The sequence below is a fragment of the Balaenoptera acutorostrata genome, chromosome 10 (assembly GCF_949987535.1).
Source record: "Balaenoptera acutorostrata chromosome 10, mBalAcu1.1, whole genome shotgun sequence".
NCBI lineage: Eukaryota > Metazoa > Chordata > Mammalia > Artiodactyla > Balaenopteridae > Balaenoptera > Balaenoptera acutorostrata.
This window is the reverse complement of record NC_080073.1, coordinates 74,799,572-74,817,648: the sequence shown is the minus strand read 5'-3', so window position 1 is coordinate 74,817,648 and position 18,077 is coordinate 74,799,572. Positions and strand designations below refer to the sequence as shown.

Below are 18,077 nucleotides of genomic sequence, written 5' to 3'. Positions count from 1 at the left end.
CATACAGACAGGCGGCAGCAGGCGGCGGCAGCAGTGGGCACACTGGGGTTGCTGCACTTTGTCACTCGGTTGCTCCTCCACCTTTGTGCCAGAGATCATGGCCTGTCTCTCTTTCACTGGCCCAGGCCATGTCCTCCTTTTTGAGCAAGCTCTGTGGGGCCAGCGCCTTTTGCCTCTCTGGGTTCTCATGCTCTTTATGAGCCTATCCTTTCCCACAGAAACCCAGAGAGCCCCCGGACTCTAGTAGCCAGGCCAGCATGCACCACATGCGGGGACCAGATGGGACTTTCTCCCACTACCACCTCCTGTGCTGCTGCTGCCCCCACAGGCTCTGGTGTGGGCTGAGCTCCAGGCCACTAGTCTCATCCACGGCGTTCACTCAACCCCCTTATTCGTCCCACTCAGTCACCCTGCCCCAAAGTCTCCCACAGGGTACCCACCTGCTCATCTGCAATGGACAAACCTCCAACAGTCCTTAAAGGAAGAGCGCACCAGCCATGACGCCAAAACCCTGCACATTCCTGTCTGCAGTCCAGCTCCTACATTGCCCACTGTCCTCCACAGAGTCTAACCCCACTTTGACTCTGATCTGCCTGATCTGGTACCCAAATCCAGCCACCCAGGCGAGCAGTCCTGATTGCCCTTCTCTCACCAGCACCAGTAACGATCTGAGCCTCCTTCCCTGCCCTCAGGACTTTCCATCTCTACAAGGGCAAACACTTCCTGGCTGACTCAGGGGATCAAAGTTTGCTTCCCTGATCCCCTTGTGATACCATCCTCACAGCCTCAATTCCTTATATCCCTTTAGCTGGTTTGCACACCAAGGACCACATAATGATCCCATTTATATGAAATGTCCCCAAATTGGCAAATCTAGAGACGGAATGTGGTTTAGTGGTTGCCTAGAGTTGGGGGGATTGGGAAGAACTGAGGAGTGACTGCTAGAAGGTACGGGGTTTCTTTTTGGGGTGTCACAAATGTTACAAAATTGTGGTGATGGTCACACAATTCTGTGAATATACTAAAAACCACTGAATTGTACACTTTAAACGGATACATCGTATGGTATGTGAATGGTATCTCAACAAAGCTGTTAACAATAAAAACCAAAACCAACCAGACCAACCCACAGCTGAAGCTCAGAGCTCTCCATCTCCTCTGGCTCCTCGTTGAAGGGGAAAAGTAGCAGTTTGGAGGCTTGGGGACCGATACAGCTGTGTGGTGGACATACATTACGGTTTCTTGACTGCCCTTCACCTGAACCCCCTTCTTGTGCTTAGAAACTCCCTACCACAAACCTAGGGAGAAGGTAGGGCCCACCTCCCACCATATGAAAGACCAGACACTTGGCTTTCCCAGCATCACCTTTGCAGCCAGGTGACTCGATGCCTCTGCCAGGAATGCCTCAGTCTAGAGCAGAGCAGGGGGAAGTGGAGCACCTTTGATGTCGGCACTGACATCTTTACATCAACACTGGTTCCCAGGTAGGACTTACAGTGCTTTTAACTGCTCTGACTTTATCCCCCACTCCTTTTCTGGAGCTTCTCTCCAGCCTTCTTAGTGTTTCTGTGAGCCCAGTAGTTCAATTGTCTATTTCTGCTTTTATCAGCCAGAATCGGTCTTTTGGCTTTCAACTAGGCTTGACACACGTGACACTGGGAACCCTGTAGCACTGGCTCCTTCACTCCCCCTGGGACAGGCGAACTATCCTGGTAGCTAGAGCCCTCATCTAACAATCATTGGGAGAAGCGCATTTTATGCATTTCTGTCATCAGAACTACATCTTTTCCCCCATCCCAGAAGCATCAAGCAATAACAGATGTCTTAGCTTCTAATTCTACCTCTTCCTTTCCCTTACAGCTGCTTTTTATTTTTTAAATTATTATTTTTTTGGCTGCGCCACACAGCACACAGGATTTTAGCTCCCCAACCAGGGGGCCCCCTGCAGCGGAAGCTGGGTCCTAAACATTGGACTGCCAGGGAATTCCCTATAGCTGCTTTTTAGATGTTAATCTTTCTAATGTTCTGTAGTTTTTGTGATTTATCTAGGTCCCCAACCCCACCGTCTGTGATTAACTGGTGTTCCTGATTCTTAGGGTTTATAAATTATTAATTATAATTCTCATCCCCTTTAACATACTCTCTCCTTCTGGAACTCTGATTTGTCTCACATCTCACTCTATCCTCCGTGTCGTTTAACCTCTTTTCCTCAGTTTCCACTTCTATCTCTGGGCTCCATCTGTGTAACTTCTTCACATCTACTTCCAGTTCATTCTCCTTCTAGGTGTGTCTAATCTGCAGCTTAACCATAAAGTTTCTAACTTCAAATAGTATATTTTTCATTAAAAAAATTTTTTTTATCAATCTGGTGCTTTTTGATATTTTTTCATCAGTCATAGCTTTTCTTTAAACGTAAGTAAGAAATTTTATATTTTGTATTTTATACTTCTAACATCTCAGTCTTTGCTGGTCTGATTCTCTTGCCTGTTGTTCCTAATGACTCTTGCTTATGGGTTTTTTTTTTTTTCCTTGTTTGCTTTGTTTTCACTGTAAGCTTAGATTCCTTGAAATTTTATCTGAAGGAATTCCTTGAGGCCTGGGTTTAAAGTACAATCCTCAAGAGAGGAATGCATTTGCTTCTGCCAGGTGCCTGAAGGCACTATCAACCTGAGATCACTTTAAACTGAATTGTCAGCTTGAGGATTTTCCAGTCCACACAGGCAATATGAATTCTCCACCCAAACAGTACTGAGAGCCAGCTGTGCTTACATAGTATCATATTTTTGTCCCCACCTTCTACCTCCCCTTGCATCCAAGACCAAAGCTAAGTAGATGAGTTGTGGGATTGGTTCCCTCTTTGAATGATCGTGTCATCTGTTCAGTTTAAACAGGAAGGGTCTCTGATCTGACTTCCCACTTTGTAGGAGCATTAGGTTTATTGCCCACCCAACACGTGGCCCCTGAAATGGTAATTCTAGGCCACCCACAAAAGCAGCAGAATAAAAAGATGAGTGACACGAGTGTTTATGAACTGGCTCCTACATAAAGTCCCAGTCCCGGGAGCCACTCAGACACTATGGCCTTCAACTGGCCTCAAGGTCACTCACCAGTCCTTTTCCTTCTATACCAGAATCATTACTTTAAGGCAAGAATGGGAGAAGGACTTGAGGACATGATGACCCAGACCCAAGCAGAAGAAGTGTGGAATGGCAGAAGGCTGAGCTGCTCTTCGTGTCCAGCCCTCAGGCAGTCCAAGAGCCCTCTAGTCATCTCTGAGCCAGTCGGGTTCCCAGGCAGCTGTGACCCTTGCCCTTGAATGGGAACGACCAGAACGGGCCAAGCCCAAATGTGTCCCCACAGATGCATTTCTCACTGGGGCAGTGGCAGAGCTGAGGACAGCTCCTTACTACTCTTTGCTCAAAGGGAGATGTCTTCTGTCCTTGCCTGCATTTCGGCGCCTCTTTCGACTCAAGAAGCTCTCTAGCTTCTTGCTTCGTTTCAGCTCCTTGAACTTCTCAGCTAGGACCAACTGGCGCTGCTCAGCTAGAGGACAAGGAGAAAGAAAGCTGGTAAGCAAAGGTGGAAGCCCGCCTCTTTCCCTTTCCCCAGGTCAGTAATTCTCAACCACTATGCAGGGATATGTGACTCATCTGGAGTTCACTGGTGTGTGTAAGCAAGCTGACTTCTATGATTCTACTCTTTCTCAATTCAACCAACTATGAGCTCCTTCTCTGTGCCCTACCCACATATGTGGGGGTGGGACAGAGATAAAAACGACACTCCCTGCCCACAGTCATTAGGGATACAAGAATGGTTACAAACAACAACTCCCTACTATTTCTACTTCCCTCCAACTTACCATGGGATCCAGCCTTCATGCCTCCCTTAGGGAGCTCATGGGACCCCCAACACAGCATCCTGCCTCTATGGCCACCCAACCCCTGTTCCTGTAACTAGCCTGTCATAGCTGTGCCCCACTCACACTTCTTCAGGAAGTATGGCCGATGGCCCTGCTGGGCCTGAGCCCGCCGCTCCTGCTTCAGGGCCAGGTGCAGCTCCTGCTGCCGCTTCCGTTCCTGCTGTGCCATTTCTTGCTGCTCCTGAGGAGCAAAGATGAGATCGGTGAGACAGGTGAATAGTAGGGACTGTGAATCACCTCCTGCCTCGACCTGCTCTCACCTCCCTCCCCCGTATTCACTTACTCACCATTTGCTGAAGCAGCTGCTGCAGTTTCTCGCGCTCCTCCCCTGAACGGCGCTTCTTCAGCTGCTTTTTCACAAGCTCCACATTGGAAAATGAGTATGACAGTTAGCATTCTGTAAATGTTAGGGGAAACTCTGTGCCAAGCATTATTCTAAGAGGTTTGCGTATGTTAACTCACATAAACACTATGAGATAGGAATTATTCTCTTTCTGTGATAAGGAAACTGAAGCAATAAGAGGTTAAGTAACTTGTCAGTGATCACACAGCTAGTAAATTGACGCACCCTGCTCCCCTCTGCCCGACTCTCTGACCTGTGCTCTTGTCTCACCACTCGGAATCCCCACAGACCAATCTCATGTTACTCACATCTTTCTCTCTGGCTCGGATGTCATTTAGGAATTGATACGTTTTATCAAACACCTCAGGATTATATTCCCCTGACAGATCGTCAAAGCGGGGGTCCCGGGCTACCTTTGGAGCGAACAGAGAGAATATAAAAGAACTGTTCAGTCTCCTTTCACTGAGAAAGAGCTTACTGCCTCCTCCTCACCTTCTTACTGATGGGAACAACTTGACGCAAAAATGGCACCCGGGCCTTGGCTGACATTTCCAGAGGCCTATGGAGAAATTAAACAGGTCAAGGGAACTCCAGTCTTGTCAAAGGCCTCCCACCTGCCACCCAAGAAAGCAGACACCTACTCAAGGGACCAGCTATCCTCCAACTCCTGGGGCAGGCCTTGCTCCTCACCTGTGCTTATCTGCAACACATGCTTTTTGGACAGGTGGTCTGGAACTTTGCTTCTTAGTGCTGTTTCCAGTTACCAATTGTTTGTACGTCTTAGTCCCCACTTGGCTCTGCAATTCCAACAGCTCCTCAAATGACATGTGAGATGTGCCTGTGAAAGGTAGGTGGGGGTGGGAGGGAACCGCAACTCAGCTCAGCATCTGCCATTGCTGCAAAGACGCCATCCCATCTTCATTCCTTAGGTAACTGATCCTTTCCAACATCCCCTTCAGACCGATCACTGCAGGTCCTGGGCAGCACAGGTTGTAATGGCACTACACTGACACCTAACTCCCCATCGGTTCCAGCTACCTGGGGCCTCACCTTGCTAAAGAAGGTGTATATGTAAGGCTCTTTTAAATCACTCCTTCACAGGTTTCCCCATAAGGACCTCTGTCTCCCTTGCTCAGCTTCCATCGCCATTATTCTGGTTCAGGATACGCTCAGCACCTCTCACCTCAATCAGTACTCTAGCCTCCTCACTGCTCTCCCAACCTCCAGTCTCACTCCTCTCAAAGCTATGCTCCCCGCTTCAGCCTGAGAGAGGCATCTAAAAAGCAAAACCTGGGGAGGGGGTAAATTGGGAGATTGGGATTGACATATACACACTACTATTGATATATATAAAATAGATAACTAATAAGGACCTACTGTAGCACAGGGAACTCTACTCAATACTCTATAATGACCTATATGGGAAAAGAATCTAAAAAAGAGCGGATAGGACTTCCCTGGTGGCACAGTGGTTAAGAATCCGCCTGCCAATGCAGGGAACACGGGTTTGATCCTGGTCTGGGAAGATCCCACATGCCGCGGAGCAACTAAGTCCGTGAGCCACAACTACTGAAGCCCGCGCCTGGAGCCCGTGCTCCGCAACAAGAGAAGCCACTGCTGGTGGTGTGCTGAACTGGGCGATTGGGATTGACGTGTATACACTGATGTGTATAAAATTGATGACTGATTAAAAAAAAAAAAAGAGAAGCCACCTCAATGAGAAGCCCGCGCACCGTAACGAAGAGTAGCCCCCACTCACTGCAACTAGACAAAAGCCCATGTACAGCAACGAAGACCCAACACAGCCAAAAATAATATAAAATAAAAAAATAAGAGTGGATATATGTATATGTATAACTGATTCACTTTGCTGTACACTTGAAACTAACACATTGTAAATCAACCATACTCCAATAAAAATTTTTTTAAAAAAGGAAACTACTTCAGACCTGAAGTTTTCACTTTCAGTTCTTTAATAACTTTCTCTTTCCAAAAAAAAAAAAAAAAAGGCAAACCTGATCTTATCACTCCCACCTCATTTCCACATATACATATCCTACACATCATGTCACTCCAGAACTCACAACTCCCCAATGGCTTCCATCTTGCTCAGAGGAAAAGCTCTAGGCTTTGTAATAGCCTGAAGACCCCATGTGATCTAGCCCGGGTTTTGGCTCTCATCTCATCTCCTACCATCTCCTCCTTCCTACTACTCTCCAGTCAACTGGCCTCCAAGCAGTTCCTAAGCAGGAAGGTATGCTCCCACCTCAGTTCCTTTGCACCTGACTTTGCTTGGAACACTTCCTCCCGCTGTACTGCTTGCTCCCTCACCTCCTTCAAACGGTTTCTCAAATGTCACCTACCCAGTGAGGCCTTCTGTGATTACTTAAAACTGTAACTCCTCCCCTGCTTTCTCTTCAAAGCTCTTATCACCTTTTTCAAAAAATTTACCCTTTAAAAATCTGCAATTCCGTGTTTTATTGGCTTTTATTAATTTGCTTGCTTTTTTTTAACCCCTAAAAGGTAAGCTTCATGAGGACAGTGTTGTGCTGCTTTATTCACTACTGTATCTCCAGTATCTAGAACTGTGCCTGCACACAACAGATGCTCAATAATGTTGGCAAAATTTGTTGAATCCTCACCTACTAAGCCTTCCCCAACAATCCATCCCCTTTCCTGACTCTGCTTTTGAACATAACGTTTCCTCCCTGCGAAAAACCCTCTTCGCCCTCTAAAAAACTGCTCAGGATGTCCTAATCCAGGAAACATCCTCTCTCACTCCCCACTTTCCAGTGCGTTGGGGGGCGCTCCCGGTGTTTGCATCTTTCAGATAACTTAAGTCTCACGGTCACGGCGTCTCCAGGCTCCGAGCCCGCACCACACGCGGTGCCACTGGCCCCTCACCCCGCCTCCACGGCTGCCCCTCGGCCCGGCGCCGTCCCCTCACCCTTCTGCAGGTCCCCGGGCCCCAGGCCCCCGCCGTCCCGAGCCCCGCGACGAGACCCGAAGGCCGCCCATTCCCGGGAGTTCACTCTCAGCATCGGCTCGCGCGGCCCGCCGAAGACTAATGGCGCTACTTCCGCTCCGGCGGCCGCCGCCCCGCCCCTTCCGGCATCTCCGGCAGGCCGAGTCCGCGAGGCTTGATGACAATAGAGCAGATCCCGCCCACCGCCGCACGGGCCGCTGGTGGGCGGCCGGGGAGCCCTTCCTGGGCGGAAAAGGGCGCCCGCTGTAAATAACGTTGCCCCCTCCCTTTTGTCGCTTGGCGCTGCACTCCGCGCCGAAGAGAAACTCCGGCCAGGCCGTGGTGGTATTTGGTTTCCTAATGCTCTTGGCTGAGAAGCCAGAACCTCAGCACCCTGGCCCCACTGCAAACTCCTGCCGTCCCTTGCCTATTCCACACAAAAGAGATCACACGTTTGGAGACTTTCAAATCATTTTTATAAAATCTGAGCTGGCTGAGAGCGTCAGGGTACAGCAACAGCTCAAGGAAGGGTGGGATTATCTGCTGGTCCTCCCCTCCCCAGGTCAGGGAGAAGGAGATTTCATGCCAACAGCTGCAACTCCTCTCAGCTCCCAATCAATGCTCAAGGCTCAAGCAGCGGGAAGAGGTGGAAAGAAGGGTGGGGAGGGGAAGCTCCTGAGGCTGACACTGCTTGCTTCTCCCTCCTCCCCATTCCCTTCGCTTCCCAGCAGAGCATGGCTGACCTGGGGCAGAGCAGAGGCCCAGGAGCAGTTGGAGGGAGGTGAATGGGACAGAGCACCAAGGGGAAGGGGCCCTCGGCCCAAGGAGGAAGGGACCTAGCCCTCCCCCCTGCAGCTCCCCACTAAGTTCACAGCACAGAAAACACCTCTAGTCCAACAACTCCATGTGGAGGTATACCAAGTCCAGGGTCCAAAGGGGCAGGCGGGGGAGAGATGGGCAAGGGCAGTGAAGACACCAGCAGGCTCAGGAAGGGAGGCGGCAGAAACTTCCTCCTACCCATGGGAGGAGACAATGGGGCGACTGATATTGCTGTTGGTGGTCATGGCATTCAGCTCCCACCTGGAAGGCCAAAAATGACAGGCAGAAAGGACAGAAGGGGGAGCCTCCGCCCCCAAGTCCAGAATTGCTCAAACAGCAATGAACACACCAGTGCCTTCAACTTCCTAAAGCTCAACCACCCACGGCCACCTCTTCCTTACAGCCCTATGAGGGTTAACAATCAGGGCTCCACCCACCACCAAATCCACTACCACCCACTAGCCCACCTGCAAGCTCATGTGGACTTCCTGTTTATGTTTACATATTGATATTCTTGTGCCCAACACCTGTAAAAAAACATCTGTGTATACATCTCAATAAACTTCCCAACCTACCTTTCCTCCTATGCTCAGATCCAACCAGGATGCCCTTCCCCCCACCAGGAATGTCGGTTTTTGCTCTCAACTCCCATCCTTTTAAGGCCCTGATTCAGCTCTCCTATCCTCCCTGAGGCCTTCCCCAGCCATCCCACCATATTAAAATTAAATTCCTCTCTTTTTGACAACTGTCATTCTACAAAGTACCTCCTTATGCCAAGGCTCTACTCTACTTGGTACTAGGCACTTGCACATGTGTTCATCTTGGGCCAGCCTGGGATCCATCTGTTCAGCCTTGTATACTCTATCACCAAATACTCAACACACAGACCCTCAGCAAGTAAGAATTAAGCTGAACTGGATCAAGGAGAGGAAAGTGTCGCAGAATGACCCAGAAGGGCACAATTATATACAAGATAACTTTCAGTGCTTGATTTAGACCTAAGAATGGAATTCAAAGGGAAGGAGCTAGGAAGAACCTCCCTTAATTCTGGAATTAATGTGATCCAGAGGCTCCAAAACTTGTTTTTCCTCTGCAGCTAGGTTCTAGATTTAATCAAACTTTCTCAGCATATTAACAAAAATAACTGTATCAGCTCAGGAATTAGGAAGTGATGCCTCTGAGCTTGGTTTGAAAACTGGACATTTTTTCCATAAAACTCACCCAGATGACAGTTTTATATTTCCTTCTTGCTCCCTCTCCACAAGTACGCTACAGAACAAAATCTTCTCTCTCCTGCACACTGAGACCAAGCCAATCAGGTCATGCCTGTGCTGCCCACTCACCCTCAACCAGTCCCTCCTTTCCAGCCATTCACTGTACCTGATGTCATGGGGCAAACAGGACTGGTCCAGGTTATACTGAATCACAGCCAGTTTGCACAGAGTCTTCAGACTAGGGCCTTTAAAGGAGGAGTGGGGGAGAGGGAGATGGTTAAAGCCAAGGAAAGGGTCCAGTCCTGGATACCACCACCCAAAGACAGGGACCCTGATGGCAAAAGCACTTAGGGAATAAGTGTACTTACTAAAGTCCAAAATGTGTAAGTCAGAATGATCTATGAGGTCAAATTCATCTCCCAGGCCTTCCTCAGGAGATGGACTATAGGGATCAAAAGAGAGATGAAGGAAGGAGTGAAGACTACCCATGAGACCCTCTTGCTCAAATGTCTCCCATGTTAGTCACAGGCTTAGGCCCTTCCTGGAGCCCTCCCCTCTCTCCTCCTAACCTGGTACCCCCAAAGAGGACAATCTTGTCACCAACAATACAGCAGCACTGGCGCCGGCGGGGACATGGCCCCTTCCCCTTCGGTTCAATCTTCTTCCAGGTAAACGACACTAAAGAGAAGTTTAAATGGAGGTTCAACACCTGCCTAGCCCAGATATCCTCTCCACCCCCGCCCCTCACCCACTCAGGATTATTCTTTTCTTTTCCACGCCCCCTCAATTGCTCCCTGTTCCTCCCTTAAAGGCAGTGCTCTTTACCAGGGTTAAACTTCCAGAGATCATGGAAGTGCCGGTTCAGCCTTGCATTATAGCCACCAAAAATGTACAGCTCCCCATTGTAGCCAACTGGAAGGAGAGAGGAATGTCAAGAATGTAGGGGCAATAGGGGGACGGGGACTTGGCAGGGACCTAACAGACACTCACAGGCTGAGTGGCTCCGGCGCCCCTCGGGCAGCACTGGGGTGGGTGGACAGTCCAGCCAGGCCTCAGTCCTCGTGTCAAAGACACGGATGCGGTTGCAGTAAATCTCATTGTTGGAATGGAATGGCCCAAAACGGTCTGCACGGCCCCCAAAGACATACATGTGACTGCCCAGCATTGTGGCCGAGTGGAAGTCCCTCCAGCGTGCAGGGTTGCCCTGGGCAGGAGCAGAGATGGGAGGGGGAGGGGTCAGCTTTCACTGTTTGAGCTCCCTATGGTTCCTTAAATTGAGGGTGGGGATCTGGGAGAGAGGAAGAAGGGCCAACCTTTGTACAGATCAGGGTCCATGTCATGGTGCTGGTATCCAGCTTGTGAATGTCATTGGAAAAGCAGTCCGCCTGACAAGGAAGAGAAAGGAAGTGAAGGAAGGAATAAAAGAGAGGAGCAGGGGTCACTCTCCGACCCTCTGTCCCTCCCACCGCAGAACCTGCAAGCAAACCAAAGCCTCCCATTCCACTACTTTCAATTCCCCTTCCTCCTTCTCATTCCCACCCTAGGGAAACCTCTAGTTTCTTCCCAGACCTACCAGCTGCTCGTAGCCCCCGAAAATGTACATGGTCTTGCCCAGGACACAAGCTGAATGTCCATCCCGGGCCCCAGGAACTGTTCCTGCCACTCGGGGTGTGGACCATTTGTGAGTATCTGAAGGAGGGGAGAGGGTGGGCCCAGTAAGCAAGCTGGCGCTCCCTCCTCGACTCAGGGGTGCCTTATTCCCAGCCCCCCTCAGCCCACACCTTCCCCAGCCCCGCGAGGCACCATTTGGCAGAACACATCCTCCAGAGACTCATACTCACTGACGTCAAAGGCATAGAGCACATTGCAGGCCCCTTCGGTGTCATTCCGCCCGCCCCAAAGGAAGACTGTGTCGTCGATGAGGACGGTGGAGTGTCCATACCGCATGTAGGGTACCACAGGAGCCTGCCCGCGGGTGGCGGGCCTCACTGGGGGCAGCTTTGTCCAACGCAAGGACACTGTGGGCACAGCTCTGCTCAGCCCTGGGAACCTCCCTTCAGGCCATCCACATTTTCCCAAACCACATGTTAGTTTCCTCCACCCCCTCTGGCCATGGGGGCCACCAACAAAGCTCACTCAGCCACCCACTGCCCTCCCTGATGTGGGCACCCAGGGATGGGCCCCAAGTTAGCTTACCTGCATTGAAAATGTGCACATCAATCTGACGCAGCGTCTCATAGTCTTCACCAGAGCAGTAACCCCCGAAGGAGTATACCCGGTGCCCGACAGCCACTGCAGCATGGTTCACCCTGCGGGGCCCGCCCTCCAGGTGCACCGTCCACCGTAACATCCCCTGGGCCACTGGTTACAGCAACATGGCCCCCCGGCACGGCCTGCTGCCTCTGCTATACCTGCACACAAGTTAGGGCCACGGGCTCCTCAGGCAAAGCCTTTGCCTGGGTCACCGTGACTCTGCCCAGGACTAGCCTTGCCTCTAAGTGTCACCTGGTGGCCCTCCCACACCACCCCTCCACAGCTCAGGTGGCTGGCTCTGCTCCAGGGGAGCTGCTGAGGTCAGGAAGCTAGCCCTGGCCCTGTGTTCTCCAACAGCAAAGGGTGGGGCCACTCTGACCTGACTGCCAGCTCAGACTGCTGATCAAGGGCTCAACGTGGTCGTCCCCTACTCATGGCGGCTGCACCCTGTCACTGGCCTGGCCCAAGCTCCAAGCCCCCTTCAAAGGTCAGTGAGTTCTCTTGTCTTTCTGGCTCTGCTCTGCCTACTGCCACCTCTCTAAGAATCTCCGTGCTCTTTGAGGTGGGGAGAAGGATCTCAAAATACTCAGAGCTATTAATAGCCCAGCCAACCCCAGACAGTCCACTGAAAGCTGGCATGAGTGCCTCCAAGCAGAAAAGCTTTTAGGCTTTTAGAGTGGAACAGTTCCTCTATCCAGGATGGGGTGGGATTGACCCCGGACAGGAACATCCATGGATGATTAGCCCCTCACAGGGGGCTCTTGTCAAGCAGAGCTGTTGTCATCGGGGTCACCCAGGGCCCCTCACAGGCATGAGGAATTCCTTTGACAGCTGTGCCTGGCATGCTGCCAAGAACTTAAGCCAGAAAGGTATGTGTGTGCTGGGGATTGAGGGGGTAGGGTTTTCTCCTCTTGCCACTTGCCCAACCTAGCCATTGTGGTAGAGAACAAGCTATTTCCAGCAGCTCTTCTCCCACTTGGGTCTCTGAAAGGGGACAGGGGTGGGGGTGTGCACTGGAAAGGGAAAGGAAAGCAAAATACCCTTGGGCAGGACAAGAAAAAGACCCAAGCATGAGAGATCATGGTCTCTTAAAGACAACCTGCTAACCTAGTGATAACGGGTACATCTGAAGGCTCTGTCAGGCAAATCCTGCAGCTGGCACTGCCTGCTCTGGCAGGCACCTGCTGGGTTTGGGTAGATCATCTGCTCCCTGTTCAAGAAGCCCTGGCAGAACGGAAAAAAAAAAAAGAAGCCCTGGCAGAGGGAAGAGCCAGGCAGAATCTCAGGCAAAGAAAAAGCTCAAGTAAGGGAGGCCCCTCGCAAGAAAGACACACAGGTTTCAGCTGGCTTGCCAGCCCTCCTGCCCCTGCCCAACCTCCCTCAACCCCCAACCCCATGCTTTAAATAGCCACTCTGCCAAACCTGAAATAGCCCCTCAGGAAACCACTCTCACTTCATTACTCCTGTCCTCAATCCAAAAGCTCTTGGATCTGGGCTTGTAAGGACAGATAGGAAGGAGGTTGAAGAGCTTAAGAACCGGAGTCCTTCATCTTCCCTCATAGCTTCCACTCCCCACTTCAGCTATATCAAGGTAAAGCAAAGAATTCAGAGGACAAGAGAGAAGCAATTCCATCCAAAGGTGGAGAAAAAAACCTTAGCTTCTCCTCCAAAAAAACCCCACAACTCAAGCTCGTGGAGAACAAGCCCCCAGGGTCTCAGAGTCTCCTCTTATCCCTGGGTCTCTCCCATCCTCTATCACTGCCGCATTCTCAAGCTTCTTCAATTCCCTTCATGTACCTACCCCCCCTTCCTATTCTCTTGCAATTTTCACTCCCCGTTTCTGGCCCTTCTTGATCTCCTGAGAGCTTTGCCGTTTTCTCCTTCTTCCTTCTCCCACGACTCCAAGCTCCACCCCGACAGCCCTCCATTTTCCCTCTTCCACTAAGGGGAAAAAAGCTAATTATCCATTGACCCCCTTTCCGCCAGAGATATTCCTCCCTGTATATGACGCTATCCCTGTCGTCTCCCAGTCATCCCAACCTCCCCTCCCGCACAACTCCAGACACCCCCGCCCTTTTCTTCCATTATCCTCAGCTTCCCTGTTCTCCTCATAACCCGGTCTTCTTTCCAATTTCCTTTAGTGCCTCCTCCGGCTGCCTACCAGGTCTCTCCCACTGGTTTCCTCACCATCCTCCCGGAGCCCTTCTTTCCCCATTAACACTTTCCTTTCCCATCATCCCCCTAGCTCCCTCCCCACCCCCACCTCTTCATTCTCAGGCCCCTCCCCCACGACTCCAGCGCTAAGCATGGGCGTCCCCAGCCCCTATAATTCTCCTTGTCCCTCAACCCACCCCGGGCTACCTGCCAGGCCGGGCCGGGGCGGGGCCGCGGGTCCTCGCGCTGCCTGCAGTCTAGAAACTGTTGCACGCCAACCGACAACTCGGTCCCCAACGAGATAAACACAACCAGGCTCTGTCCTTCCGGCGGGCAGCTGTCTGCGCACGTGCAGTCAGAGCTAAGTGCCCGAAGCCTACCGGGACTTGTAGTTCACGGAGTTCCGGAGGGACGTCAGGGGCTCAAGAGTGGGTAGGAGCCTGAGGAGATTCTGTGCATGTGCAGATACGTGTCAAAAAATCGCGGAAGTTACTGGGTAATGTAGTCCTTGGTTGTCGGGGAAAAAGACGGTGGAGGCGGGGCAAGGGGCGGACTCTTCGTCCTCGCTCGCGTCAATCATGAGAGCGCGGCAGGGTTGGAGGACTAGGCACCCCGGCACGTCCTGCCGCGCCGGAAGTGAAGGTGCGAGTTTGGCAGCGGGCTCTGAGCGGGTAAGGCGCGCGGAAACGCCAGCGCCGAGAATCGGTGGGGCGGCTGGGGACGCCGCAGCTGGGGCCATTTGAAGGAAGTCTCTGGGACCCGAAGGGCGTTTGTCAGGCGGTACAGAGGGGAACCCCTTGGAGAGAAGGGGGCGGGTACGCCTTGTATAGGGGAGCTTATTTGGCGACCCGGAGTTCCTAAATGGACGGGGGGGGGAGGGGCGTTCTCGAAGGGGTGTCTTTTGGGAGGTGGCATGGCCTCCGGCTGGGCTGTTAAGAATTGGCGGCGTAAGGCGGGTGGGCTTCCGTTGGAGATAAGTCGGCTTAAGAGGTGAAGGGCCCGGGAGAGGCTGGATGGTGGGGAGAGGGGCAGGAAACGGGGCGTTTAAATGTTTCGTGACGTAGGAGGAGACCACAAGGAGCTGGATGCGAAGCTGAAGGTGGACTTGATTTCATCCGATCACTATTCTCCTGCCGCCCTGTTCTTGCAGCCCCTGCCCGATGGCAGCAGTAGTTCTAGGGGGAGACACCATGGGTCCTGAACGTATCTTCCCCAATCAGACTGAGGAACTCGGGCCACACCAGGGCCCTACAGAAGGCACTGGGGATTGGAGCAGTGAGGAACCAGAGGAAGAGCAAGAGGAAACGGGGGCAGGACCAGCTGGCTACTCCTACCAGCCCCTGAACCAAGATCCTGAACAAGAGGAGGTGGAGCTGGCACCAGTGGGGGATGGAGAAGATGTAGTTGCTGATATCCAGGATCGGATCCAGGTATGGTGGAGGAGGCATTGTTCCTGAGCAGGTGAAGCTGGAGTCCTTGAAGGACTGGCCCTGAACTGTCGTCTCTGGCTCTGCAGGCCCTGGGGCTTCATTTGCCAGACCCACCGTTAGAAAGCGAGGATGAAGATGAGGAGGGAGCTACAGCATCGAGCAACCACAGCTCTATTCCCATGGACCCAGGTAAAAGAGATCATTCTTTTATTTTGGAATAATAATGGAGGAAGGGAACTGGTTAGTGCCAGTAGAGGGAAGTCACAGGAACACCCTGTTCCTAAAACAAGTTTGTAATCTAAGATTTTGCAGACTTCAGAATCCAGGTGAAATGCTATTCTTCTAGGCTGGGGGAGTGGGATGGGCAGCCTTGCCTAGGAATAACAGGACAGATTCAGTGACCTCACTAGCCCCAAAGCTCTGGGTTAATTCAACGAATGGGGAGGGGAGCTGGTCTTATTGTTTCTACCCCCTAACTGGCCTGCCTGTGATTTCAGAACACGTGGAGCTGGTGAAAAGGACGATGGCTGGTGTAAGCCTGCCTGCGCCAGGGGTTCCTGCCTGGGCTCGGGAGATATCAGATGCCCAGTGGGAAGATGTGGTACAGAAGGCCCTCCAAGCCCGGCAGGCTGCCCCTTCCTGGAAGTGATCACCCTGAGAGGTGCCTTATCTCCCTGCATTCCAGGCCAGAACCAGCACAGGACTGAACACATCCTGGTTGTAATGGCCATCTCCATCCTCCCCGTCTCCCTTCCACGTCAAGGCAAATCAGACTTCTTCTCAGAGACCCACTTTATTCAGTTCTGTACATATGGGGACAACGGTCCAAGCCCAACCCACCTTAGCATGTATCACTCTGTGGAGAATAAAGCACCCTATGTACACAGCCAAAAGCTGCACTGCCTGTGCCCCTGGAACCTGGGTCTGGCCCCCCCCAGCCCCTCGCCCCTCCAAGTTTCCTGAAAGGGACAAGTGAGAGCCTGCCCAGCATCAGCACAAACAGGGAAATAAATAGGTGTTGGGGGGAGCCATGCTTAGGGCACTGCCCCCTGCTTCCTTCTTCCTAGCTTTGGGGACCAACAGCACAGGAAAGCAGTCAGCCCCAGGATGGTCCCTTCCATGTCAGTGATCCCAGGGCTGCTGCTCACCAAAGAGGGGGTACAGGGTAGGGTGTTTGTTCGTCCCCTTCTCTTGGTCCATCTGGGCCCTATATTCATCACCTACTGTCCAAAGCCTATGCTTTTCTCCTTTTGCTCTCCCATGTTGTCTTGATCAGGCAGGGGTAAGAGGAAATAATGCAACCCCATCAGCCTGCACACTGCTGGGGCTGGGGGCCTATTTGTGCTGTTGGGGGTTGGCTCCCCTCCAGCTAATTCACTCCAGGGGCCAATGGGGTTTGACATAACTTTGGTGAGAATCATCTCCTGCTGCTCCCTATATGCCTGCAGGGGAGGGAGACAAGGAGGAGACACCTGGAGTTCAAATGGGGCTGAAGGGGAGAGGAGAGGAGCATATTATTCCCGTGTGTATCTCTCAGAGCAGCCTCAGGTAGCTGTGGGATAAGGAGCAGGAGGGGGGCCAGGCACCCCCAAGTTGTCTGAGCGCTGAGCATTGCCGCGCTCAGCCTGTCTGTACTAGCCGCAGGGAGGCATGAACACGTTTGGGGGGAGAAGAGGGACCACTCTGTGGGTGTCCCCGCTTCAAGTGCCTCATCCCCCTCCCTAGAGCAGAGAGGCCCTGCCTTGCCCCAAGTCAGCCAGTGGGGAGCAGAAGGTGGAGGGCTGGGGCAGTGTCCCAGGGCTGAGTGGGCTGTGGCCCTGTGGTGGGAGGGTGAGGAGGTCAGAGAGCCTCCTGGCTGGCAGTTAGAAACTCTTCCGCCCGCTTGTGCGCCTCCAGTGCCTTGATGGTGTACACGTCCTGAGGCAGCTCTGACTTCCGCCGAAGCAGCACTTTCTCCTTCTTGATGTCCTTTAGCATCTGTGTGTGGATGTGCAGAAGGTGAGGAATGGTGACCAAGTCCTGAGAAATCCCATTGTTTCCTGCCCTGATTCCTTGGCTCTGCGGCTCCTGTCTCCTCTCCCTCCCAGGGCTGTCTTGTCTTTCTGCTCCCCGTGCCCTCCCACCTGCACGGCCTCTGTCTCCACCGTCCTCTTCAGAAGCTGGATGTCCTCTGCCGTGGGGGTCTCCGTCTCCATCGAGTACACAGGAGGCAGTGGTGGAGGCGCTCGGAACATGGGATACTGAGAGGAAAGGAGGCAGACAAGTGGCGAGAGCCACTTGGGAAGTCTGGGGACCCTGTTTGCTTCCTGCCCCTCCTCAGACAAACCCTCCCCCCACCCAGGCTGGACCTCTCAGTTCAGGGCTAGGGCAGAAGCACCTCACCTGGGGGTTAAGGCGAGCCAGCTCCTCAATCCTTTGCCACATCTCTTCTCTCTCCTTCATTCGGAACCGGCCCCTGAGGGAGCAAAGACAGGATTGGGGTGGGCTTGAGAGAGAAGCACAGGGGGCTGGTGTGGAAGAGGAACACCCCCAAGGAGAGAGAGACTCACTTCTGCTTCTCTGCCTTGTATTGTTGTGTACAGTCATCAAACAGCTTCTGATTCATCTCCATAAACAGCTTCAGGGCATTGTAGATCAGGCCGTGGATTGTCCTGCCACCAGGAAGAAAGACGAGGTATAAGAGGCCAGAGCCTGCCCTCAGTGCCGGGACCTCAATTTGCTCTCTCCCACAAGGTGTCTCTGCTAAGAGCTTTCTCATGTACTACTCCCATCCCACCAGCCTCTGTACAGTGTAAGCTCATCGCTCTGGCCAAATCATGTGACTTGAGATTGGCAGTTCAGGCCCTTTACAAATATGAGTCTGCCTGTCCATCCTTCCCGCACCCCGTGCTCCAAGAGCTCCCTTTTCCCCACTACTTCCTACTCTTCTAGCCCACACTAATGGCCTCCCAGCGCACTTGCTTTTAGCAGGAAAGCCTTT

General features: G+C 52.4%; 3 protein-coding genes across 9 annotated transcripts in view; 1 reads left to right on the top strand and 2 right to left on the bottom strand.

Moving 5' to 3' along the window:
* Positions 1–2,904: 2,904 nt before the first annotated feature.
* KLHDC3 (kelch domain containing 3) lies at positions 2,905–14,030 on the bottom strand. Of its 2 annotated transcripts, XM_028162781.2 has the most exons (15): positions 13,875–14,030; positions 11,457–11,671; positions 11,102–11,278; positions 10,834–10,949; positions 10,574–10,645; positions 10,251–10,464; positions 10,086–10,172; positions 9,830–9,938; positions 9,629–9,702; positions 4,953–5,100; positions 4,755–4,821; positions 4,571–4,675; positions 4,207–4,281; positions 3,983–4,100; positions 2,905–3,543 (listed from the first exon to the last, which is right to left on the bottom strand). In XM_028162781.2, the coding sequence occupies exons 2-15, from the start codon at positions 11,608–11,610 to the stop codon at positions 3,407–3,409; spliced, it is 1,653 nt and encodes a 550-aa protein (XP_028018582.2). In that variant the 5' UTR covers positions 11,611–11,671; positions 13,875–14,030; the 3' UTR covers positions 2,905–3,406. The 2 variants fall into 2 exon arrangements, with proteins under 2 accessions (XP_028018582.2, XP_007197906.1); XM_007197844.3 differs by lacking the exons at positions 2,905–3,543; positions 3,983–4,100; positions 4,207–4,281; ... (1 more) ...; positions 4,755–4,821; positions 4,953–5,100 and adding exons at positions 8,096–8,307; positions 9,427–9,505 and having other exon boundaries at positions 13,875–14,029.
* On the top strand, positions 12,228–15,996 carry MEA1 (male-enhanced antigen 1). 3 transcript variants are annotated; one of them, XM_007197838.3, is made up of 4 exons: positions 12,228–12,382; positions 14,818–15,097; positions 15,184–15,286; positions 15,595–15,996. In XM_007197838.3, the coding sequence occupies exons 2-4, from the start codon at positions 14,828–14,830 to the stop codon at positions 15,744–15,746; spliced, it is 525 nt and encodes a 174-aa protein (XP_007197900.1). In that variant the 5' UTR covers positions 12,228–12,382; positions 14,818–14,827; the 3' UTR covers positions 15,747–15,996. The 3 variants fall into 3 exon arrangements, with proteins under 3 accessions (XP_007197900.1, XP_007197898.1, XP_007197899.1); XM_007197836.2 differs by lacking the exon at positions 12,228–12,382 and adding an exon at positions 14,258–14,338; XM_007197837.2 differs by lacking the exon at positions 12,228–12,382 and adding an exon at positions 14,310–14,447.
* The window catches only part of PPP2R5D (protein phosphatase 2 regulatory subunit B'delta), a 19,226-nt gene continuing 17,020 nt past the window's right edge, over positions 15,872–18,077 (bottom strand). For all 4 annotated transcript variants that reach the window (XM_028162780.2, XM_057555557.1, XM_007197835.3 and 1 more), the window contains exons 13-16: positions 17,647–17,748; positions 17,480–17,552; positions 17,221–17,337; positions 15,872–17,074 (exon numbers count right to left, since the gene is read on the bottom strand). In XM_028162780.2, coding sequence (XP_028018581.2) covers positions 16,937–17,074; positions 17,221–17,337; positions 17,480–17,552; positions 17,647–17,748 — 430 coding nt within the window. In that variant the 3' untranslated portion in view covers positions 15,872–16,936. The remainder of the gene's footprint in view (positions 17,075–17,220; positions 17,338–17,479; positions 17,553–17,646; positions 17,749–18,077) is intronic.